Source organism: Labrus bergylta, chromosome 4 (assembly GCF_963930695.1).
Source record: "Labrus bergylta chromosome 4, fLabBer1.1, whole genome shotgun sequence".
Lineage (NCBI taxonomy): Eukaryota > Metazoa > Chordata > Actinopteri > Labriformes > Labridae > Labrus > Labrus bergylta.
The window spans coordinates 21985198-22012278 of record NC_089198.1 but is presented as its reverse complement, the minus strand read 5'-3'; the positions used below and the strand labels follow the sequence as shown (position 1 = coordinate 22012278).

General features: G+C 41.0%; 1 protein-coding gene across 1 annotated transcript; it reads left to right on the top strand.

Annotated features, from left to right (window-relative positions):
- Positions 1-105: 105 nt before the first annotated feature.
- Positions 106-27081, top strand: bcl2b (BCL2 apoptosis regulator b). Its single transcript, XM_020637451.3, has 2 exons — positions 106-1346; positions 23735-27081. Exons 1-2 carry the CDS (start codon positions 795-797, stop codon positions 23870-23872), a joined length of 690 nt encoding a protein of 229 aa, XP_020493107.1. The 5' UTR covers positions 106-794; the 3' UTR covers positions 23873-27081.

Below are 27081 nucleotides of genomic sequence, written 5' to 3'. Positions count from 1 at the left end.
GCCCCCCCTTTTTTCAGAATGTGATGCTCTTGTTCTCCTCGGGAATCAGCTAGAATCCCTAGTTTCCCTGCACGTGTCTGGCCAAGCAATGTCCAAGTTTTTAGTATTTTTAGTCGTTAAAATGATACTTTTAAACATGCAGCCATGACATTAGGGTTTTTAATGATTTTTTTTTTGTGCAGTTCTCTGTGTGCACTTGGGAGTCTCCGAGCGCAGCCAAAGGAATTACTTTGCGTGAATGACGTCACGTACCTCACCAGCAGTGCGGCCCACTGGCGGCGGTGGAGGATATGAAGAGCAATCGTGGAAGAGGACTCAGTCCGACCTTGTCTGGCTCACAGTCCCGCGCCTGGTTGAGCGTAAACGCTGCTAAAACAGTCTGCAGCGGTTTGAAGCCCTTTCCAGCGTTTAAGGGCCTACAAACTTCAGCCTTCATTCAAGTTTTTTTTTTTTTGGTTCGCAGTACATCCACGTCAGGGATAGAGCAACACTACTCCAACCTCTTCCGCATATTGGATCAATGCAAAGAGAAGGTCGCCAATGTCCCTTAAAGGATTCGGGAAATGAAGATTGCCGCTGACACAGAAACAAAATTGTCGGACTTTTCCAACCTTTTTTGTCTAGTATTTTCTGCATCTCACGGAGCATTTCGTGTGGGATTACTTTTTGGATTGGACTAAAAATCGAGTTTTGGATCCGCCTGTGCACTGTGCATTGAGCAGCGCACACATTCGATCATAATGCATGATATTTAGGATAATCTCTCACTGTGCAGAGTACCAAGTCAAGCCGGAATGGCGAACGAGTGTAATCGCAACATTGTGGAAAAGTATATCTGTCATAAACTCTCCAAACGGGGCTACGAGTGGGGATTTGAGGATGAGCAGGATGAAGATGCTGCTAATAACGGGTCATTAGTTGCCCCTCCGCCGACTTTGGTTCGCCGGTGCCGTGAAGCGAGCTCCGGGCCTGACCGTGAGAGCATCCCCCACCTCTGCAAACGGCCCCCCCAGTCCGACCCAGCCTACGCGGATATCCACAGAGTCCTGCGCGAGGCTGGAGATGAACTTGAAAGACTTTACCAGCCGGACTTCACGGAGATGTCGCGGCAGCTGTATCTCACCTCCACCACGGCGCAGAGGAGGTTCGCCGAGGTGATAGACGAACTGTTTCGGGACGGGGTGAACTGGGGCCGGATTATCGCCTTTTTCGAGTTCGGCGGCACGGTGTGCGTGGAGTGCATGTCCAAACAGGAGATGACATCGCAGGTGGACAACATCGCAGAGTGGATGACGGAGTATTTGAATGGACCTCTGAACAGCTGGATACAAGATAACGGTGGATGGGTAGGTGTGATTCAGTCTGCTTGAGCGCTTTTGCAGCTGTGGTGCCACGGGGCAGAAGTCCTCCATTGCTCTCATTGGGGAGGTTTAATCTGCACATTCAGCTGGAGCACAAATGTGTAGAAATCGACCTAAGGTGCATTCTGCGATGATATAACATCAAATAAAATCGAAAGCACTGCAGCTTTTGAACATTTCTACATTTCTCTAGATGTCCCCTTTACGCACGACAGAGCAAACTGTCGAGATGGACGGCCTCAAATTTAAAACGATCCCATTGGATGTTTGTCATGGCTGTTAAAGTATACTGACCAATCAGAAAGCGTGCTCTGTCACACCTCCCGACGCTATGAATAAGCACCGCCCCTCTCTAACTGGAGAGTCAGTGGTTGCTGACATGGAGTGGAGGGGACAGTCTGATGTAAATCCGGGGGGGGAATTAAGCTGACAACGACAGTATTTAAAGCTTCACACTAAATGAAACTTTAACAAGGTTATCATTTACCACGCTTTATCCTCAGGTGCTGCTGTAATGTGATTGATTGGGTCATTGTTGCAGCATGATGGAGGAGGCTAGACGCATGTCAGCAAGCACAAAACTATTGAATTAATTTGTTTAGGCCTCTGGGCATAGATGGACAGGTATCAGGGCCATTTCTGCACATTAATTGGACAGGTAACCTTCAGGTATTAATGTAGAATAGCATGGACACTGCCTTTACATGCACCACACATGTATGACTTAAAATATAATATGAGAAGAGTTGAATCTGGGAAAAAAGTGTACAATGCCATTTACATATTTGCGACAACTCTACTTTTCCGCAGCCTCCCTTTCTTACACCCTAACCCAAACCAATTAGCTTATACGGTAATTAGCAGAGCATAAGAGCATAATATTTGTTTTGCCAGGTAATCTCAGCCAGAAGCTATCAGAATTGAGGTATAGGGGGTATCATCAATGATTCATATCGAACATTTCATCTCAAAGGGAAGGACCATTTAACATTCCCCTTGAGTCTGCCATGCCCCTGGAGGTGGCAGGTTGTGCCACATATCAAAAGCAAGCAACAGAGGGAGGGCCCTCCAGGAACACAGAGGGCTAATCTGCAGCCACTGTGTTTAACACGCAGCTCCCTATGCATCAAGGTTGGGGCTCTTTTGTCTGCTTTTTGAGATGTGTTCCTTGAAACTGGCACATTCTGGGCTGCAGAGATGCCTGCTTGAGGTCTCTGGAGCCAGTGCCAGTAGTCTGTACAATAATGTAGGTCATCATAGACTGTGTTTTCTAGCTGGGCGGAGATGACTGTATCTCTGCTCCTGTACACCAACCAAAGAGAGAGAAGAGTGTTTTTAATCCCGAGGATTATTCTGGATTATTTGAAAGCGTATGTTTCCATTTTGGGTCTATTTGAAAGGATTTCTGCCTTCAGCACTTAAGGAAATATCAACATATTTTAGACTCTAATTTAATTAAATACAGCATATATAAGGTCTGGCTTTTCTGACTTTTTTTCAGATATGTTTTCCACTTCAGCATTAACAGAATGGAGTCCAACTGACACATACAAAAAAAAAAAAACATTTGAATAACATCAAGGTGGGGAATTTCCTGAGTTGTGTGTGTGTTTTAGCTATTATCTGACATTCAGTAACTGACGCTGCAGACACAAAGCTTTGTCTGTGCTGTTGGAGGGAGGGAGGGGGGTAAACCAGTTTCTCCTTTTTTTGACCTCTTGGCAAGTCATTGAAATGCCAGGAAGGTTGTTACCCCATAATTTGCAGCTATACCCTTGAAGATAAAGATAATCCTGTACACTGTTGAGTAAGGACTTTTCCATTGAACAGTTGTGCAAACAGCAACTAAGAATTTGTGAATTTTGTTCAAACATCTGAATTTTGTATCCACATCCCAAATCTTTGGGATTTCTTTCCAGACATTTCCCAACACTGGTCTCTGGGCTGTAGCCAGGATTGATTCTGAGGTCATGAGTTTTCAAATACAAGTTTCAAGTTTTTTGGAACAAAATTCCATCCAAATATGGTTTAACAAATATTGATTAACAGGCTTTTTTGCAGTCAAGTAAAGATATATCGGGCTTTAGAAAAAATGGAATTTGCTGGTTGAATACCTACAAATGAAGATTTTGAATCATATAATGGAGAACCCCCAGTTAATGCAAATTCCCAGAAAAATCAGAGGATGTGACTTATCTGTCCTCATCTATAAGGCACAGCCAAGACAATGGCTGCTATGTTTGGATATAATTGGAAACCAAATCAGTTTTAGTGTGAATGCTTGGAGAGGATTGTACATCCTGTTTGGGGTTTAGCATTTTGAGACAATGTTTGAGGTCATTAATATGTTATCTAATTAATCCAACATCTGGAATCTGGATTTGGTTTTGTGAGGTGTGCAAGAGGTTTTTTTGTGCTTTAACTACTCTAAAAACAAAGGTGGAGGCTTATCAACCTATCACTGACACTTTGACTTGAGAGTGGTGTGGAAACAGCTTTCCATAAGCCACCCTCTGTTTCCTGTTGTTTTTCCAGACAATTTCAGCCCAAAATAGGAGTACCCACTGATTGCTGTTGAGTCTAGGCATCACCTGTGTGTCACGTACTTTTAAACAAACTATCTGGCCTGTAGAAATAACAAAGCAGTAACTGTTTTCGCGAAACACAGCTGAGATAGAAATAGATTCCATTGTGCACTGATTACTTCCCACAAGCCTGATGTAAAACATTGTACTTTTCATTGTCCTGGACACTCACTTTTCTTCATCTGCATAAATTCATCCTTTCCGTTTAGGCTGCAGCTTCGCCCACGTGTGGTGTTGCACCTGTGTTTATTTACAGGCCTGTGCAGTAAAAACCAAGTGATTGAACAAAGTGGCAGACGACGGCTGACGTGTGAAATTACATGCTTGACCTCAGACATTTGACTGGGCGAGGGTGCGGGGGGGGGGCATGTAGTGAAATGCCAAAATGTGCTCAGAGAGGAAAACAGCAGTTTTGCATCTTTGGAAAAGCATAAGATTTTGTGTTGAGAAAGCTCGTGAAATATTTCAACAAATAACGGATGGATTCAATATAACTTTGTACAGACATTGACTATCCCCGCTCTTGGTACTGTTTTTTAAGTATCCCCTTAATCTACCAGTAGATCCACCATGATTGACTCCCCAGGTAAAGTCCCCTCAGCACCTTTTGGTTTGGTGATTTCATTACTTTTTTCTAATCAGGACTAGCATCATTTTCAAGTTGCCAATACTTAAGTTAATGACCAAACAAATGCAACACTAATGATACACTATTGCAATCAGCCATACTTTGTTTTTCCTGCTAATTGGCAGATGGTAACACGCTTACCTGTTTCATTAAGACAGCAAATATGGTAAACATACCTGCTGGACATCAGCATGTTAGCATTGCATACTTTAGCATTTAGCTCTGTACAGCCTCACATGCAGCAAAGCTGAACTCCCATCAATCAGCATGTTAGCATGCTTACATTAGTATCTAGCCCTAAACAGTCTTACAGTGCAGAACTGCTTAATATCAGCATGTTTGTATGCCTATATTAGCATTCAGCTCTACATTGCCTTACAGCTCCACTGTCAGATCTGCTTAAAATCTTAGGTTAGTATGCTTACAATATTAGCTTACTTTTAGCTCTGCACAGCCTTAGCAGCAAGCATTTGTTCTAGATGTTTCATCTTTTATGTAGCTAATAGACAAGTAGATGAATCACATTTAAAGAAAACAACCAGAGCTATAGTCCCTCAAGCGGTCGGACCGAGGGGTTCAAGTCTGACTTGCGGCTCTTTCCTGGTGTGTCATTCCCCCTATCATCCACTCTGTCCCCTGTCCTATCAAAAAGAGAAGCAAAATCTCGAAAAATACATTAAAAACAAAACCTATTGAACTCGGATCATATGTCTTAGGAATGCTGCTAACCGGGTGTCCTATTTCTCTTTTGCCACAGGTGTATAGGTGGTGGGTGTGGGGGTTGTTTAAGGACAATGTAACTTGGCATGGGTTGGGTCCATCCTGCGGGGAATCCCCTGAGCACAATCTGCTAGTCGACGGGTGGGACCTGTATACCTTCATGTTGCTACGGTATTGCCAAGCATCTGGCTGCGCCCCTCTCCTCCCTTGTTGAGGTTGAGTGAATGTGGGACAGCGAGGAAGTCATTAATCTCCATATAGGTGACATGTCGGTAGAGTAGAGGAGGGGAAAAAAAATAAAAATAAACTCCCCCAACAAAGGAGGCACATGAAGCCATTCAAAGGGGAAGAAATCCCGATGAGATATCACTTACATCCAATTTGTGTCTCCTACATGCAAATCTGGTCTGTGAAAGTGTGCCAACGTTCAGGAATGGTTCATGGCTATTTTTTCCTCAGCTTGGAACTGTTCTCCCAACAAAAATGAGTCAGTGTTGACAGTGAAAGGAATGCCATGTACATGGACACATGCTTTTACAGTGTAATGAGCTCTGTAAAGTCATTATTGATTTATCCCCTTCTGAGCCACAAATCTTCTCTTTGCTGCTCCGCGTGCTGTCACAGTTGTTTCTTTTTTTCCAACTGTTGATTTGTTGTTGTTAATCAATCTCGCCTTACAAAATTAGAGTGCAGAATGAACTCTGCTTTGTTTCCAGCAATCAAGGAAATAAATAATTTCACATGCAAATAGAATTTAGGGCTTTTCCCTCCCTTCCACCATTTCAAACGGGGGAACATAATTTCCTGCTGGAGAAGAGAAAACTGTCTGACATCATGATAACAATGTTATCTCTTGATATGGACTCCTTCGCTCAGTAGTGTAGACTGTACAGCACAAAGGAGCCCAGTGTGGCTAGAAGCAGCCAAGATTTCCCCCTGTACTGTACCCCCTTTTGCTGTGCAGGCCTCAGTCGCTCACCATCTGCCACTGTGTTTACACCCATCAGCCCAGCAACTGTAATCTAAGAAACATTTCCTATAGACGCAGTACAACAGACCTTTGTTCCAAATATTCTGTTCTGTTAGTGGAAGAAAGAGGAGATTTAATCACTCTTTGTAGTTCAGGTAGGGAGTATAAAGAGACTTCTATAAGGCCAGTTGCTCGGATCACTGGTGTCTGAATCACTGCCAAAATAAAAGTACTTGATGACCTTGAAAAAATGAAATAGTTTGTCTTATAATGCCTGAAAAACTGCATGCTTTGCTGGCTTTTAAGTGACAGATTGACATTTTCAGTGTGGATTCAGTTACAACTGCTACAACATTTTTCATTGACTGGATTCAACAAAGAGATGTTGTAGACATATATCTTTGACTCTTTTCACCAAAGCTAACCATTTTTTTCCTCATTAAAACAGCAAGCTTTCAAATTCCAGCCTAAAGCCTTTCACATAACACCACAACAAACATAGGGTTTGGTAGTACTGGATCCAACGCAATTAATAATTTACCCTTTCATTCAAAACTTGAGCTGCACTTCTTTTTTCTGACAATAAAATCAAGTCGATTCTTATCCTGTAGACATGCTGTCAGTGTTAATTATAGAAAAGGCTGGTATCAGGAAGACACTCCCTTTGAAAAGCTAAATTCAACCAAACAAAGGATCTTCTCTTTATGTGGTGTTTACACTATCTTTACCATTCCACATATGCCAAGCATTTCATGAACACGCAAGACATGTGCACAGATTGTGTAGAAACCGAACCACATGATGAACAGACAAATACAGAGCTGTAACAGTTTCTAGACAATCATTCTGGTGCTTTGTAAGTGTTGTGTCTGTGTCCATGACTTCTCTTCTCCCAAAAGATACTCCACCCTGTCCTGTATGTGTATTTCTGGTCCTCCTCAGGAGAGCTAGAGGAATGTCTGTCAGCAACTGTAAATAAATAATGGAGACAACCTGGGTGTTTCTTCCATGCCCGGCCTGAGAAGGGTGTGTGTGTGTGTGTGTGTGTGTGTGTGTGTGTGTGTGTGTGTGTGTGTGTGTGTGTGTGTGTGTGTGTGTGTGTGTGTGTGTGTGTGTGTGTGTGTGTGTGTGTGTGTGTGTGTGTGTGTGTGTGTGTGTGTGTGTGTGTGTGTGTGTGTGTGTGTGTGTGTGTGTGTGTGTGTGTGTGTGTGTGTGTGTGTGTGTGTGTGTGTCAATTTGTTTTCAGACGATCATGTCAGCTGAGCGTGCTTCATTCAAGAAACACTGTAGGCTGTTTGCGTTCTGACGTGTGTGTGTGGTTTATGTCTGTTTACTTTGTAAAAATTCCTCATGTAGGCCTCTTGGGCCATGTGAGCCAACAGACTGGTAGTTGTGAATTAAGCCTCATGATTTTGTTTCTATTTGTTCAAATCGGTAATCACCTCAACCTGCTGTTTTTTTGTTGCTGTTTTTTTTTCATGAGGGACACGTGCCTGTGCAGTTTAAAAGCACCACTATCTCAGTCAGAACACACACTTATGAATAATATATGAAGCGGATAAACTTGGACACTAAATGGATGTCCCTCAAGTAGAACCTCATGCGCTCTCTTACTTACCTCCTCTTTTTTCCCCCGTCTTTCGCTCATCCTCTTCCTCCTCCAAAGACATACCCACTTACATCTATCCACGTGCCCAATCCCCTTCAAAAACGACACACTAATACCCTGAGACCTGGCTTTCAGTGTCAGGTAACACTCCTGATTCCTGAAAAATGCAGGGACATGTGAGAGGGCCTCTAAATATAGAAGTGTTGCCATCACTGCTCCTGTGTGGTCTTCTAATTGTCATGTCACTCATAAATATCCCTCCTGTCCTGTTTGCTTCTGTGCTATCATTGAGTTCTAATTTCAAACCCAGACGCCAATCTGCATGGGGGGAAAAAAGTCCTGATGAACCACTTGAGACGGCCGATTAAACAGTTTTTTACCTTTCCTGTTATGGTGGGAGCGAGATAATGAGGAGTCTACTGAGGCGCTAGTTGACTTTGCCACTGGGCACACCCTTGTAAGCTGCGCGGAATATCAATATAGGGCAAGGTTAAACGGTTCCTCTCATTGTCTCGCTTCTGTAGATATTTTTGGGACAAGCCCCCCCAAAAGGGTTGTAATAGAGATTTGATATTCTCAATTAATTTCGAGAGCAACAAAAGCCACTGCTGTTTCAAATGCATATGGGAGTGTCTCTGAAATGACTTTCATGTTCACAAAGAGAGAGTCTGTTGAATACATAGCATAACCTCAGAAGTTGTTAAAGGGTACCAAATCACACCAGTTATTTTGTTTTCACTCCATGGTAGACAGTTTTTTTTTCCACAGGGAAATATTTCCACCAACGTTTAGTCTGAAGAATAACTTTCACACAGAGATTTGTCAAACTTACAGAGAACCGGCAACATTATTTGTGTGAAAAAAATGGATTCGGTTTCAAATAAATCATTTATTCAGACGGTTATATATTTTCATTTGGCTCTGTTGTGTTGAAGTTGTTGCGGAAGGCGAAGCAGCAACAAAATATTTTTCATTTTCATGGCCACTTTCACAGAGATAAAACTAGATGGATATGCAACGTCGACACATGATGATTGCTGATTGCCTATCAGCTATTTAACACGTAGCAGATACTCAACTTTAGTATAAAATATAAACAATGGGGACTCATCTTTCTGTCTACCTTACACATTTAAGTGTTACATTACCTACAAACACCTTTTGCGCTGTTTTGGTCTCCACCAATCGTGAGGTAAACATTGTGTGCTAAGCTGCTAAGTGCTACTGTATTTCAATCAGTTAGCAACTTAACTGTTTGTTGTTTAGCGCTAACCAGTATTCGATTAACATTCGATTTCAAATACTTTCATCTTTCTTTCATAGGAGTCGTGGAAGGGAACCAGAACAAGACAAAAAAGTTGCAGACCATGAAGCCAAAACATTGACCTGAAAGACACTTTATATCATATAGAAGGGAGAAAAAACTAAGGAGTCAATTGCTAGTATTATATAGACTGTTGCTGCGTTCCAACCAACCAATTAAAAGGAAACTGTCTGCATTGCAAAATGTCTTTTATGATTTGCACGAGTTGACCCTTTATAGTTTATAGAGTTCATATGCACACACAAACGGGCAAACACAGAAGCGGATGTACTGGTGCAAATCAGTTATTTGCTGTCCACAAAATGGTTGTGTACACACTCACAGGAGATATATGCATACACACTTATAGTGTGGCACATCAGCCTGTACACACAGAAGCGGATGTGGTGGTGTGAATCAATAATGCTGTGTTGTCACAGGGTGACATGTGAGCCATGGCAGGGAGCAGATGGCCCCAGGGTTCCTGGCTTCCTGTTAGTGTGTTAGTGCCATTCAACCTCAACACAGACAACACACACACACACACACACACACACATACACACACACACAACTACCATCTCTGCTGGGATTTCCTGGTGCAACTAGCCACAGCATTGGCCATTAACAAACAGCATGTCATTATTGGCGTTTCTCTGAAATGCTGAGTACATGCCCTCCAAAAAAATGACAACAGCCAGATAATGGCAAATAGATTTCTCATCCCCATCCATGGAGGTCTGGGGTGAATAATTCTCTGCCCCCCCCCCCCCCCAAATATTTTTTTTTTTTGGCCAGCAGAGCAAATAGGGTTCTTGAAATCTGATCTGTTCTGGTGGACACTGAGTAAGGTCAGCCATTGCCCAGATATCACTTTGACTACGTTGTATTGATCGAGCGTTTCCGACGAGATTGTGTCGGTATCTCTGAGCAAAGGTTCAATTAACCCAGTGAACCAATGGCTGTAAACATCAGGTTGTGCATGAAGGTGATTTATTGAAATTCATGCAGCAGGAGAAAGCGGCTCTGTTGAAAGACCTTGGCAAGATGCCTTAGCACTTTTATGCTGACGGCGGCGTGTATGTGTGTTACACTGGGAGCTCTCAAACGCTGGTGAAGCTCACCCAGCACCACCCTGCCGGCAGTCACCTTTGATGGCGACTGATTGGGTTTGAAGTGCAGAGACAACGATAGGACCCCAGTTTTTGTAGTCACAAGCTCTGCCAAGGGTACGTTGCTGCAGCTGCATTGTGTTTCAGGGCAGTGATCAGCGCTTCATGTTAACTCTTCACCAAGGTGAACTCTTGACACCTGCCCAAATCTACAACCAAATTCTGTCAGGGAGCGGGGCTGTATAAATATGTAACCCCTGCTGTTTTCAGAGGATTACGACTATATGCTACTTCTGACAGGGAGAGTCTGCCGGCAGGGTGTACGCAATTTTAACATGGTGTTATGATACATCAATTTCACTGGGTTGACTCTGAAGGTGTGCTGCTTTTAATTGGTTGTAGGGCTGTCATTACAACTTCAAATAATGACAGATTCTTCAAAGAAAACATGGAGGATTGAAAACAGACCCCTGACATTGATTCCTTTTCTTCCTATAGGTGTTTTATTTCACATTTTTGGTGTTTTTGACATTACAGTCATTCTTGTTTCCCATGTATGTTCTCTGGGTGTAATCGTATTAGAGCACAATTTTAATGATGCCTGGAATCAGTTATGTCAGGCGCCAATTTTTATTTTTAGAGGAGTGTTAACTGTGACATGTCTAGACGAGTCTCTTGGGCAAATTTAACCACCAGACGTTCAATTAACTCTGCAAATTGACCTATAAAGTGCTTCATTTATCTTTTACATTTAGCGGGTCTTAGTGGAGAAGAAGCTGTAAAAGAGAGAGCTCAATAAATATGCATTTTCTCTCTTTTAATCTACATATATTTGACCTTTGATTATCATAGTGCCGAATTATCAACTGGCTTTGCAAACTCATTTTCTGATACCACCAACTCCATCACGACAAGCTCTCAGACCTCCTTGACCTCCAATGTTTCTCAATTTGAATTAATGTGAGTCCAAATTCCTGCACTCCATGCAGGACATTGCATGGCATGGGTTAAAAAAATATTCTTGCATGAAATAACTGGACTTCACAAGGTGTCTTTGATCAGGATGTGAGGCTAACTTGGTTTAGGAGGAGGAGGAGGAGGAGATTGAAGGCCAAGCAAGTGGAGACGACTTAAAAAGCTAGAAAGAGGCAGTCCGGTCCTCCTAACTGCCACATGGGCTGCAGCAAGGTCGAGACTAGTGCAGTAATTGCCGGAAAACAAGAAAATGGATGGTTGGCAAAGTGTGATCAGGCCACCGGGGTTGAAAGACCAAAGCAAAACGGAGCAAGTAGAGCAACTGGTTTTGATTTAATTGGAGTTCATGCTGTTAGAGTTTAGAGGCAGAGGAGTAGGAGTAGATTAGTTCACTGTAGAGATTTATAGAGCAAAGTTGGATTAAGTTGCCCGTTAAAGTCATCTGACTCAACCATCATCTGATTCTCAGCTGATCTATCTGCTGACTTAAATAGTGGAGGCATTTGCTCGTGAAACTTCCACATGGACATTACACAGCAAAAAATAAAGAGGCATTTTTTGAAAAACATTTCCAGCTTAATGTATAATGTACACTACAGTATAAATGCATTTCCTCATTCGATTCAGGTCTCTACTTTAAGCTCCTGTGAGGAGTTTTTAACTGGTTATGAAATATATTGTAATCAATACTGATATCATGACCTATAAAAGTGAAAAAAAAAACATCAGCTCCAAGAGGATTTTTATGTTGTATTGTTTAATGCCTGTAGAGGCTGGCACGGGGTAGGTGTCAGACAGGACAATTTACATCATGCTGTAGAAAAGGCTTTTTTTTTTTTTTTTTACATTTTACTAATAAAATACTCACAATGAATTGTAAAATTTGAATGTCAAATAAACCAGAATGATATTTGTGCCAGAAAACACATGTGCATGTTCAGGATAAGCTCAACAAAGATGAAGAACAATTTAGTCCACAAGGAGCTCCAACGATGACATGAAGCGAAAGTTCCTCACAGGAGCTTTAAGGTTTTATTTTTATTTTTAGACTCATTGTACAGCAGAGTCAAGGCCACTCTGCCGCTGAATACCAATAAAGACATTTTCTGGGATAATTCCACAGAACAAAAAGTAAACAAAAAAAAAATCCCTCCTCTATTATGAAACTGCCGTGCCTTATTAGCTTTCAGCACATTTTCCTTCAGCGTCACAATAGGCAGACTTATTATCATTCATCAGGTAGCCTGTGCTTGTTTCCTTTCCTTGCTCTCTCTGCATACAGACAGGGAAGGTCACACAGCTTCGAGTGAGCCAACCTGCTCCACATAGTTCAAATAATCGGGTCCTTTTAGAAGCCCAACATGGCTCTCCTCAAGGTGTGAGTCACACTGAACTTGGACCAAAGAATAAATTATGGACCAGGAACACAAGCTCCTATTTAAGTCACTTTTAGGCTTTTATTTTGTCAATCTATCTCTTAAAAGGAAATAAATGTAGTTATTATATTATATAATGAAGTCTGTGGAGTAGCCGTGTTCCTTGGTTATCTCAAGAATCATTCTTCCTCATATCTGGCCTCTCTCAAGCTCACACAGTGCAGTTGTTTGTCTCCGCACATCAATGCATTCCTCTCATTCCTCTCCCCCCTGGATGAAAATCAGCTGGTTGCCTGAGAGAGGTCATTGAACTTTTCCCCAGTGAGAAGGGAGACAGAGAGAGGGGGAGGACAGAGCAGGAGGACGTCTGAGTTCATTCTTGAGATTGCTTTTAATACAGCTGACAAGTGAACACAGCGTAGGCTGTGGATTTATGATTTTTAGCCGGAAGTTAAATTGTGTAAGAATAATTATTGTTTCCCTTCCCCCCCTTCATTAAATGACCTCATCTTCCCAGCAGGATGGAGAAGTTTGGTCACACATTTCACAATTTTAGCCTTACTTTCCTTTCCGCATTTGTCTTCCAACATGATGCAGTCTGTTCTAAAAGTTCAAGTTTCGGCATTTTATATTTAAGATTGTTATTTGAGAAGGCTAAAGGGGGAAATGTCCTTTTAGGGTTATTGTCAATGACTCATAGACAAAGAGTCCATTGGCACTGCTTCTTTTAAAGGTATAATCACAGTTTCGCCAGAAGGCTGTTCAACATGAGTCTGGTTCTGTTAAAAGGCAGTTTTTTCTTGCGACTCTAACCATGCTCAATGTTACTTAGTGCTATTCTCATTATGGATTAAAGTTGGGTCTTTATATATTATATACCAAAGAGTTTAGTCTGGATCTGCTCTCTTTGTTAAGTGTCTTGACATAACATTCGTTATGAATTGGCGCTATATACAAATAAAGATTGATTGATTGATGATATGTGACTTTTAGAGTAGATGTCCAGTAAATGCCAAACTTTAGCAGGAGTCTCTCAAGTCAAAGCAAAGCTGTAGTGAAACGTATACAATCTGAAGGAAACTCTATCCCGTCCTGTTTGAACACAGAGCTGAAAACAACAAGCCCAGAGGGTGGTTGAATAAAAAAATATAAAAAGCATTGTACAACAATAAATATCGCTTGGCTATATTAAATATCTGCTATATTAATGTTTATGATGTTGCATATTACACCCTTTAATTGCAAAAAGATGAGAACCACTTGTTTAAACTGTTAATGAAGTTTATGCTATACAAACATGCAGCTATGCCAGATTGTAGCCATATGCTAATTTCCATCTATAGTCCCTCGACAGGTTGGTGGTACACACGTATACAATATAACATATATCCACAAAGGCAAGTTAATACCAATACAACAAATATTGACAAAACAACAACATACAGTAAACTGTACATTAGTCGACAGAGACACTTTTATACATATATGTGCAAATGTATACATAACCCTTAGCGTTCAAAAAGAATGAAAAAAATCCCCCTGGCTATTATTTACCAATAAAAAAAATACTGAAATAGTTTTTGTACCAGGCTGTTAATATGCTTATTTCAGCTGTAAAAAAAATTGGCTTTTGGAGCTTTAATGTTTCCTGGTTTTTGGGAGACATCCTCAATCTGACACCAAAGGAACTGCAGATTGTTGTTTTTTTTCACGTCAGCATTGGCTTCATTTTCATCACTGTAAGTTGTCTCTAGGTCAAGTTCTCTAAAGACAAAATATTTTGTTTTAGCTCTGTAACATACTGCTCGCTGTGACACTTGGACAGGGACACTGTAAGTACAGTAAAGGCTGTTTTTGATTTGTTGGAATCCAACCAGGTGGAAATACGCATTTAAAAAAGCATCAGTTTTCTAGTTGATAGTCTAATTTGATTTTGTTGGTCATAGAGAGGCATTAGTATCAAATCGAGTGTGTTCCATAAAAATACCTCAGAGTATGATTCAGTACAGTGCTACTGTACATGTACTAGTTATTTCCGTCTTTTGCAGTTCACTTGACTTTTCATTGTGCCTCCTCTTCTCCCCACTTCAATGGTGTTCCTCAGGGAGCTGCACCACAAACAGACTATTGTTTTCTCTGACATTATCGGACATCTGAGCTCCTCGATTGGCTCTGCCCTGCTCACAGAGTGCCCTGTCCCAGACTGTGGCCTCTCTCATTTACATGGGCAACAAGGAGAACACTGCTGAACCTGAAACCTGGCCCCCTTGTGCTGCAATCAAGTCAACTGCTCCAATATCTTGTTGCCAAAACTGGCAAGCTTTCATTCAGCCGCTGACTTTACAAGACGTCTTATGTATGAAAGAGGAGACCTCTTGCTTTGATGTTCTAATACTTTCTGCTTGGCTGACACGTTAAATTCTCCATTAGATGATATTACACTTGATTTGTTTGGCACTGCCAACATTGCAGCAGTTTCATCAAAGGAAAACACAACACTCCTGCTTTTCTGATCATAAAAGTTGCCCTTTTGTTACAGTGTGCTTCTTCTCAGACTTGCAGCTAGGATTTAGGAGTCAGTTAATGGTTCAAAACAAACAGAAATCTCTTAGTTACAGTGTCTAACCAACTGTGGCTCTCTGCTGCTGCTGCTCCCCCCGCCCTTTCTACACGGTATTAGCATGACTACATGTTTGGCTTGCCTCTAGATTTTCCCTAGTTACCCGCACAGAATCTGTGATTTAACCATACTTGGCTCTGTCACAGAGAAGCCATAGTCTCAAATCCAGACGCTGATGTCATCCACCCAGCATCTGGTACAGGAAGTGACTTAACACTGACTGAACTATCGAGCTCTTTTACCACTACTTACCCAATCACTGCTGAATGAAAAAGAAGCTCTTTGAACATCAGCATTGTGTCATTCTGTTACATGAGGGCTTGAAACAAAACACATTGACGCAATGATATAGCTGAATGCTTCATTTCAAGAAAAACGAAAACAAAATGACTTCATTTTAAGTTGAGAACAATCAGACTGCACATGAAGTAAGCTGCAGATGGTGTTCCCAAACATCCCATTCATTACAACACATACTGTAGCTGTGTCTGGCTCATATCAGGAGGTCTATTTTCAGCTCTTCTGCATTCGAGTCTGTGGTTGTGTGGTCTCAAGGTCTGCAGGGGTCAGTGGATAAGACTTTTAAGGCTTGAGGCAGTGTGCCACCCCTGTCACAGGAAATGAACCTCTCCCATGGGCTCTGTTTGTCACAGGAGAAGCAACAGGCCACTTGGGAATCTACTGCTTCCCACGGTCTCTATCAGAAGTCTCTATCTGGACCAATCAGGCAAAGCAGTTTGGCTATGATGATCCCACGCTCCCTTGTTTTTCAAAATATCCAATTTTTGAACTAGATCTTGTACCAGCAAATCCAGAGCAGATTTGAAACTGTTTAGAGCTCTTTGAAATGTGAGCGTTTTCTGTTAAATCATTAACCCAAACTACAGAGTGAATGTGGAACATGGCCTTGCCTTCATGTCTCGCTGAGTGCTTCAATTTGGTTTAAATGCTCAAACCAGTTCTTTCAGCCTCTTCACACACATGCATGCCCATCTCTGTTTGCAGTATTTGGACAGAACAACATCAGGTAGTGAGTTTCACATGATAATCTCAGAAAGAGATTTTTTTTTGTTGTTTTTCACACGCTTTTATGGATTTCTGAGGCCACAAACACGTCAATGGAACAGTCAATGTAATGTGCAAGGTTTGCTGGGAGGAAACACAGAGCCGTTAGACGTCCAAGTGCTGGACATCCTGTCTTTACTGGAAAGCCATTCAAGCCAGGTTTAATGCACTCCAAACACGCCGGCCCTCCACAAGTGTCCATGATGACTCAGCTGCCCTTTTTTCCTTTCTCTACCTCTGCTCTCGCACGTCATCTGTGGCCTTTTAAAACAGGGACAAGCATCAAAGAAGAGAATAGGGTTGTTTTATTAGATTGTGTAGCCCTAAACCAGGAGCAAAGATTTAACCTGGTTATATTTATAGCTGCACAACAGTCTTGCCGCTTCTGTCCTGTTTTACTATTGTCACCACCTCCTCCACTGCGGGGCCAGAAGGGCTCTGCGCAGACATCCTTAGATGAGGTAGACACCCTTTTTTTCAGCTGCATTGTGGCGATTCGAAGAAGCCATTGTGCCACTTTTGGGCAACTGTGAAGGATATTGGATTAATCGTCCAGACTTTAATAGAATTCAAGGTCAAAATCAGAGCACTGGATTGTGTGAAAGAATGAAGGGAAGATATTGACTGAGATTTATTGTAAGAGAAAAGGATTGTCTCTCTGTGGCTTTCTCTTTGCTTTGATGTATCTTAGCTCTGCATGCAGAAGTGAGAGATTGTAAGTGATACACTCTGAGCTGTAGTAAGGTGTGCAGACGGGAGAGGGAAAGTGAAAGGAGAGCAAACACAGTGCATCCATACACTCTGAGGCTGCAAGGTCACCCAGTGATTCATTTCATGTTGGATAAAAGCTAGTCAATACAAATCAATGGGCTCAACAATAATAAAAGGCCTGCATGGATCAAATAACTGTTCAGTCAAGGTTGAATAAATAGAATAGAAATGTTTGCTGTTTGAAAAAGAAAAATGATTGTATTCTCAGAAAAACTGCACAAATTGGATGGTTTAACTCCAGTGGTCCTCCTCCTCCTGCTGCCTCCTTGATCTGATAAAAAAACAAGTGAAGCGTTATTCATTTCCGAAGAAACCAAAGTCTCCTGTGTTCCAGTCCTCATTTATCTGCTTCTTCAGACAATGAGAAATGGAGACAATAAAAATACGCCAAGTGTCATGAGGAGTGTGGGTGATTTACTGGCGATCACGTTTCTTGTTCCAGTAGAGCAGGCTGACTCCCACGGGAGAGCGCGCTGTTTTGTAAACACACAAATGCTGCTGCCGCTGACACAAATTTGAATATTCATGAGCCTTTAGGGTAGCATCCACCACCGTCAAAGCTCTTTCTCGCTTTACAATCCAGTCCAATGAATGTACATTTACAAGTATGAAACCAGAGTCTTCAATGAAAACTAAAGGGGAGGCACATTTAAAAGGTTTCTTCCTTCTTGTGATTCAAGTCAGAACTTTCTTTCTGTTCTATTTTTATTAGACCGACTGAAATTTCTCAAAAGTTACCACATTGTCTGGCAATCAAAGAGGGTGTGATTTTAATGAGTGAATTTATAGGACTATGTTAAAAGCCTGTTTTTTTTGAAGACATCTAACATCAATGTAGTTTTTACTTAAGCTACTTGTAGACTAAACTGTAAAGTTTTGCTTTTGTTTGAAGGTGTTATATCACTGCTGTGAGCTATTCAGTGTTGCTCTTTCTGCAAAATTCAAGAAAATGAATCAGCACTGCCCTCAATAATTATATTCAATATTTAATACTCTAGCTATTCATCTGATTGACTTATCGTTTAATCTACAAAATGCCAAGGAATAAAATAAAATAAATACTTGTTACATGTTTCCAGACCCCCAGTTAGCATCATCATTTAACTGTTTTATCCAAACTGTATTCCACAAAGACGCTCCATTTAAATATAAAGATTGTCAACCGATTTTTGTCCTGTTTAAAAAATATCTTCAAGTTATAGTTTAAAATTTATGGAAGTAGAGAATTCATAAGACAGACTTGACTGTCTTATGAATTCTCTAGCTAGCAGCTAAGTAGCTAATTTAGCACTATAAGACTTTAAGCAAAGCAGCTAGCTTGGCTATCTAAATGTTACAAAACTACCAGCCAGCACATTGAAAGCTCGCTTATTATTGTGTTTGTTTGATATAAAACACAAAGCGGACATTTAGCCATCTTGACAATTTATACTGGGACCAGTAGCGTTTCAGAGTCACTGACTGTCTGGTTAACTTAAAAGCTCAAAATAGCATGTTTATAAGGGACATTCAGAAAGCTACGTTAGACAGAGCCAAGCTAGCTCTGTCCCTCTGTGTCAAGTCTTTGTGCTAAGCTATGGCTATTGTAGTGATTTCAATCTTCCCATCTATTATATATATTAAGTATTGAACCAGTAGCAATATAGTATCTGTAGGCTATAATTGTATGTTGGTAGAGTTATTGATAAATGGCCTTAAATGGGGATTTGATATTAAGAGTTCTTCTTGGGTGTTTTTTCCAGATTTGATCCAGATTTGATCAGGTTTTTGTCAATTAGCTCTGAGGTTGTTGTTTCAACGGATTGCATTTTTGTCCCATGTCCTGAAGGGCTCGGTGTCCTCAGCTCCGAGCTGTTGGGCAGTGCTGACACACAGGGATTCACTAGATAATGAGAAAGCCTGCAAACTCCACCGTCATCTCATTTTTGCTGGGCAGGTCGATGGATGACACTCCAGAGACTTGATCGAGCCTGACCTTGCTTCCAGACAGGAGCTTAACTGTCCTCTCTCGAGTCACACCTATTGTGTCTGGAGAGTGTTGTTTTTTTCTCCTGCACTTGCATTCAAAGCAGATCGATTGCAAACGACATTAATGCCTTCTTCACATTTTTTTCTTGCTTGTATTACTCCCCCTCGGCTCCGGAAATGAGAGTTTTGTTTTACTTTAATTAGCTGCCTAGAAGTCTGCAAGATGCTCATTAGGAAATCAAAAGCGCAGCAGAGTATGCAATATTATCAGTGCGTTACTATGTTAATGTTTAGGAAATAAACAGAGCGTGGGGAGAGGCTCGGTTCAGAGGTGAATATAGATGGGGAGCCACAAAAGGCATTTTAATTACAAGTTGAACTTTAACCCACATCCCTTTCTCTCAGTCTCAGTCTGCCCACAATTACCCACAGAAAATCCCAAAACAGAGATGACGGTCTAATCATCTCTCTGTTTTTGGCAAAAGCGGAGCTTAGGGTTTTAACTTAACCAGCCAAGCGCAGAAGATGACTCATTATCTTCCACACAAGCAGAGGTTTCATTCCCAATTGTGTGGGGATACCCAAAGGATCTGGCAAATGATTGGTATTTCCTGTTGCCCATAAGATAGTGTAAGGCCATCGGGAAGACAACACAAAAAAATCTCATTGTGTCCATGGGAAAGATGCTGAGCAAAAAACCCAAAGGTTTAAATCATGTGAAAAACAAAGCAGGGGTTGAGGACAGTCACTCTCCTGCTGGTGGGAAAAGCAAATCATGTGTGAAGCTTCCAGCCCGGGTAACCATGACACTCGGGCAGAAAGTTGCCACCCCATGGCTGAGTGCTGGATCCTCTCAAGTCCTCACTGTTCAGTCTTTACTCTGTATGTGTGTTTCTCTGAGGGATTCATTGTGTGCACTAAAAACGAAGGAAAGGGAGTGTGTAAACCCGGCTAGGCAATATCCCATTGGAGTCTCAGCTTCTGTAGGGCTGCTGTGACCTTTAAAAAGCCATTGATCCAAAGAATGAATACTGTAGGGAACTGCAGCCTGGACTTTATTTCCCAGATGCACACCTGCTGTCAATGGCAGGTGGTTTGCTTCGGGCAATGATATGAGTTTTTGAGGATTATAGAGTCTTTTGTTGATGTGATGAACTGTCCTTTCCTCCCTTCTGTGTTCTCCTTTGCCAGCTGCTTATTATTATTTTCCTTTTTCATAATAAAAGTCAATACAGAAGGGGGAAGAGGTAGAAAGAGGACAGGGAAGAAAAAACAGCAAGTAAGGTTTGTTTTTCTCAACTCTCACATGGTTGGTGCAGCACTGCTTGCTAACGTGTGGGTGTAAAAGTTCCCTGAGCTGAAGTGGAGCATGCCTCAGTCCCATGATATCCACCTGACACCCTCCCTCCCTCCTCTGTCTCCACTTCCCGGCTCTCCCCTGGGTCACTCTGGAGTTATTACCATCCATGCCCTTATGGGATTCTTTTAAACATCCATCACCGCTCTTACAACCCTCTTACTGTAATTGGCCCGCTTTTGTTTCAGACTTAAATAGATGATAATCTATGCCGACTGTCTGGGACATATTGAGGACACGCATCATGAGTTTGTCATTTTTAATATCCTTGCTAGCGGTCAGTCACATGTGCTTGCTGTTGTACACAGTGACTGGTTTGAGTTGTCTCAGCAAACTGTTATTTTCCTGGTGTAGGTGGAAAAAAAAAAGGTGGAGGACATGTTTTTGCCAGCAAACACATTCCTCTCAGCTGGAGGTCTGACTGAGAAGCTTGTTCTCTAATTAATACCTGTGTCCTGGAGAGGATAAGGGTGTATAACCTACCTGAAAGACGGGGCTTGTTCAAAATTCTTAAAATAGGATCATAATAAGCTTAAATGATACATTTTGCAGACATGAACAGATGATTGTATCTGTTGACACATCTAATCACAGAAAACAATGGAAAATGAAAAATTGTGGGTCAATGTTTTCCCTTGTCCTGTAAAATAGACTAACTTGCAGCAGATTGATGGTCCCCCAAATTTGGTTCACATTGAGGGTTTCAATGGGTGAACCATTAAAAGAACCCACTTACTACCACTACTCAGCGTCCCCATGAGGTTAAAACTTGTGTTTTTAATGGAAATATCATAAAAACAACATTTTCATGAATGCCATGAAATTTAGTCCAGACACTCAAACACCCTTAGTTTGAATTATTAAGACATTTGTGATAATTTAAAACATGATATTCCCATCATTCTCAGCTGTATTTTGTGTATAGTGCTAATTAACAGATGAAACATAACATTACACTATGGTGGTACATGTTAGCCAGCTTACATTAGCATTTAGCCTAGCGTACAGTTCGATAGCTGCTATGGCTGTGGACTTGTTTTAGCCATGGCTAATTAAAAACTCAGCTGCAACAAAGGAAATACCATGTGGTTGAAGATATTGCCAGCTGATTTAAGAGCTCACCAGAGGGCCTAAACTGGTGGTAAGAAACTGCTGATCCTTCCTCCTCTGTGTCATGGGCTAACCCCCAGCCTCAGGAATGTAACAGGACGGAAAAGGAGGAGAGGGAAACAGGAAATACTTTTGTCTCCTGCAGCACTTCAGAATGGATGTCTCGTTTTTTTAGTCCTCTGAGGACTTTGTTTGATAAAAGGAAGCTGTATATTAAAATGTGACACTTCTGGAAAGGAGTTTAATGACCCAGTTTTTTCTTCTTCTAGCTCAAGGTCGATTTAAACTTGTATTTTCCAGATAGAATTGTTAAATCAAAACAGATTAAAATAGAATGACTACAGATTATTTTGGGAACTGACATGGTAAGTTTGTAATAAATTCAAGTGAACAATTTACCATTGTTTACAGATAGGTCATGTTAAAGCTCAAAAGTAGATCTTAACAATGCTGCTACTAATGTGGTTAGCTGAAAGAATTGATATTCAAAAGGAAACCATTGATACATCCACTATTAAAACGCTCTCAAATACACTCTATCTTCTGTTCTAGTTTGGTTCCTGATAATCTAATTGTGTGTATTTGTGTGTGGAAGCTTAGCGCCATGACTTCCTGTCCAGCTGTTCCTGCTGTCACTGCTCATGAGCAGATGTCTGTATTTCCACGTCACAGACCCTCAGCCATGTTATTTGCTCAACAGTATCTTACATACCCGGGTCAATTTGTAACAGACCCCTTTTAAAACTCCTACTGGCAGCAGAAAGTAGAGACCCCTCTGAGTCACATTAATATATTTATGCCTGAGTGCTTCAAGGCTAGTCCAAATGCTAAAAAAAACACCCAAATCTGTTGACATGCAGTTGTGAAGGAGCTCCATTTTTGGGTGATTCCCCTGTTTGTTTCTTGTGTTTTTTTGTCTCTGCATGGAGGTTAATCTGAGGTTGTGCGTAGGAAGGTGTGAGAGCTGATGGACATTAACAGGTCTGCTTGTAGAGAGTGTAACAACACTCCATGTCCACTCACATTTAGTGGAAGCTAAGGGATTTAAAATTTAAAGTGTCAGTTCACACAAATAAAAAAAAAACATGTTTCCTCACTAACCCAAAGAGGTGTTTAGCCATGCCGGTAGTTTTCATTTTATTTGCTCTGATTTTGAGATCTAAGCCCTGGAGAATTTGATTGACACCCTGATAGAAAGGAGGACATGCTATTTTGTTTTTTTGTTATTAATGGCATACCAATGAAATGACTTGTGTCTAGGATTTAAGGGGAAATAAATAGAACATTAAATTCAAAGGTTTGTTTTTAAGTGTATAATTGCCTGAATAAAAGCACAGTTTACGTTACCTTAGATATTCTTTGCTGCACCATCATGTTGCTATGGTAGCCCTCAAAGGAAAAATCTAACAGGGTCTAGAGTCTGCCTTTCTTGTTTCTTTATCTGTGACATTTCACGCCATTGTAAATACGCTTGAAAGAGAGGATGAGGTGGAGTGATTGTCGGCAGATTAAAATCTGCAACCTCACTGCTAGATGCCAATAACTTCTACACATTATTATTCAGAAGAAATAGTTCCAGTTTTCTGTGGATTTTCTAAGAGTTTGCAGGTTAGTGTTGGGTGAAAAAAAAATATTTGTATCAAATTTATTTATTTGATGACCAATCTTGGAACCAATCGGCTTGTGTCAATCTTAAGGTAAATTGACTTAAAATGACTGCCAGGATGCTAGATGCATTTAAGCAGATTGCATTCCACCTCTTTCTTACCTCCCCCCCCGCATACAGCCAAAGCCTAAAGACACGTTAGTGAACGATAATATTTGTAGAAATGTATATAGATAAGATGACTACAAATGTTATACCATGTACCACCAAAGTTACATTTTTTAAAGTGAAAAACTACTTTTTCATCCCCTCACTTAACTAGTCATTTGAATGTTATGTTATATAATTTTTCTGTTATTGTAATCTGATTCCATCAAACCCCGAACACTCGAGTTCTATATCTAGCCCTTTAAAAAAAAAAAAGGAAAAAAGATTGACATCTTAAGTAGGGACAATCCCAGCCAAATCCTCTTTGTTGTGTTCCTGTACACTCCCACCCTTCAGATAACAAAGTGAGGCAGGAATGCAAACAATGGTAAACACATATTCTTTGACAGCTCAATAATGTGTCTGTCTCTTTCTTCCTGTCTCTCTCCCAGGATGCCTTTGTGGAGCTGTACGACAGACAGAGAGACTCGGCCTTCTGCTCCTCCTGGCCCTCCATTAAGACAGTCTTCGGTCTGGCAGCACTCGGGGCGGCTAGCCTCACCATTGGAGCATACCTTACACAGAAATGAACAAACCTTTTGTTTCTACCAGCAAGACTTGATTCCTCCTCCTCCTTCTTCTCTGGCCCCCTGTTTCTCCTTTTTAAGATGCCCCTGACCCCTCAGAGACAACCTTCAGACGCTTCCGAAATCTGGCTCTCTTCAAAGCCTCTCTCTCAGAAAATCCCCCTCTTTATCGCCCCTCCACGTCAAAACAGACATAAATCAAAAACAACTGGAGCAGGCAGATGCATGGCCCGAACTGCGGAAAGGACGTCCTGAAAAAGAGGCAGCCTAGATATAATCGCACTGAGCTGAGAAAGACTAAGAAGAAGGGAGGATTACTTTTTGTTCTGCCTGCTTCTATACTAGTTTTAGCATGAATGTTGAGTGTTAGCTTAGACTTTGCATGTATCAGAGCACATGCGGGACCTCTATTTTGGAGGCCTTGATAATCGGTAGAATTAGGGACAATGACAGCCTGGCCCCTGCTTGTTAAGGTGAGGAACCCAGTTTGAACCATCCCCCCCGCAGCCGTCCTTCAAAGGACTTCCTCCACAGAACAGCTGCTCAGAATGTATAATAGAAATAGCTCGCTACAACCAGCAAGTTGTGTGTCTACTGCTGCAGACATCTCCAGTGAACTCTGAACACACTGCACCAATATATGCACCCTGACGGACTTCAATAAGTAGAGGAAGAGCAAGTGGAAGACTGAGGTTTTGCAGAACGCTCCTTGACTTTTATTTTGTCTTTGTTTTTTAACTTTTGCAGAAAAACCCCCTATTGTGAGGTTGTCAGTACTGGGAGAGAGAGAGAGGAACAATTTCCCAGGAGTGATAGAGACGAAGACGACTGTCGCTGTGAATAAAAAAAGTCAAGTTATTGCAAAAGAATGTTGTGCACAGCACAAAGAAGAAAGGTAGAATTAGAATAAAGGGTGCATCTGCATCCTAAGGAGGATTTAGATTCCTGCAACAGATCTAAAGTTTGCATTCCTTGAGATGAAGCAACTAGAACGACAAAAAATCTCCCTTTAAAAGCAACATTATGTTTCACATATTAGCACCAAGTAACTCTAAAAACTGTTTCTATTTTCTACCTTTTGTCGCAGCTTTATAAAATCTTAACTTGGTCCATTCATAGTCAGATTGTTTGGGCTAACTGAGGGTTGTTAAAATGTTTCCCCCAGGCTTCACGGCGACTCTGTAATGCTAGAATCCACTCTGACAAAGAGGCGTGTTGACGTGGACTGAGAAGACCTTGCCTGTCCACAGATGACTGAGAGGAATACCACGACAGCAGGGTTTCATTTTTAGGACTAAAGCCAGAGTGTCCCACGTGCTGGAACCTGAGATGTCCCTCCTCTCAGTTCTGCAGATGCATCTGGTCATTGAATTGCTCCTGTCAGCCTGTTTCATCGATGTTTGTCTTGTGTTACAGTCAGATAGAAATTTTGGTAAAGCTCACAGGCTCCAAGATATTATGTTGTACTTAGCAAGTTGGAAAAGTGGTTTCCTTTCTGTCTATCATTAAAAATCTTCAACTTCTCTGTTGCATGTATGAAAGATATTGTCCTCACATAGATATCCACTATGTGTAAACATATTTATAACAGATAGGCTAGAAGATAACAAATAACAGTGAAAACGTTGCATTTTCTATTTATTGAGAGGTACCAGATAACAGATTTTTTTCTTTGATAAAAAAAAATCAAATTTCCTCACTTTTTTCCCTCTTCTCTACGGAATCACACTGTAACTACATTTTCTTCCTGGCTGCTATAATAACAAGAAAAATGTTTAAAAAGTGAATACATGTGTCGTATTTATATTGGCTTAAGGCTGCTATACTGTCGATTTTTAACTTTTACTTACAGCTTAAACTGCCACAGATTTACAGTATAGTTCTAGAGAGCTGGAAACCAAAGTTAACTTGTATTAATCTTTACTTTAAAAAGAAAAAAAGGAAAAAGTAGCTTTACAAGAATTCATGTCGCTTCACCTCACTGAGTCTATTCAGTGAAGGTTTTTCTAGTGTTATTGTATTATATCAGCTTAACTTCTGTCAACGTCGTGCTCCAATGATAACTCAGTGCTTATCTGTAAAATGTCAACCTGCCAGACTTAAACCATTTCTCAGTTATCACCATAAACCAACCTATTGTCATGGAAACAGCCCACAGGGTGTGCTGTTCTTCGTGCAGATGCTCTAAGCGGACCTGCATCCACACATTGTATTTTCTCAGTTTTCCTTATGTAACAAGTTATTCTGGTTGTTTGCTTGAGATTTGAGACCCAATTATCTCGTATCCCTAGAGTTGCAAAAGCACAAAACAAATATAAAATTAAGCTTAACTTTCATCACTGGGGCACTGGTGGGCTAGCGGTTAGGTCACGCCTCATATATGGAGGCAATAGCCCTCCAAGCGGATGGCCTGGGTTTAAGTCTGACCTGTGGCTCCTTCTCCAGCATGTCAAGCCCCACTTTCTCTCCTGATATTCTACTCTGTCCACTGTCCTATCTTAAAAAAAGTCAAAAGGCCCCAAAATAAACCTTTAAAAATGTTCCTTTTTATTGTGGTCAATTGGCAGCATGGCATGTCCTGGTCTGTCCTATCACAGTGATCAGCCTATTGTTGTGTCACCTAGATCACCTGAAATGTTTCCTGTCTTAAAAAAAAAATAGGCTTTGTTATCATGTGATGAGAGTATAAATTAATCAGCTAAAACGGGGAAACTGGCTTTTTTATTGTGTGATAAGAGTATAAATTAATCAGCTAAAATAGGAAAACTGGCTTTGTTATCCCCCCCAAAAAAAAACAATTAGTCAAGATCTCAAGTGATAAAATGAACTTATCACAAGAAAACAAGCCGTGTCATTTTGAGATAACAAGAAAAATAAATCAAGATTATGAGAAAAACAACTGGAAACTACTCTTGAGCAGGAAAAAATAAAGAACTTCAAATGTAGGGATGCATGTCTGTTAATGACTTCATTATCTTAGTGATGTGTGTTTGACAAGGAAGGATTGGCAGGAACAATCTCACAGCAATATACTGTAATTTTATATTCTCTGTGCATATGAATGTAGACACTATGGTTGCTGTACTATTTTATGTCCATTACCACAATCCTGTAGCACTTAAAAAAGTGAATTGTGTTTCTGTTGTTTACTGCTATATCCACAATAAGCTAGCGGGATCATATTGTTCCTAATAAACCAGATTTCTCAAGCA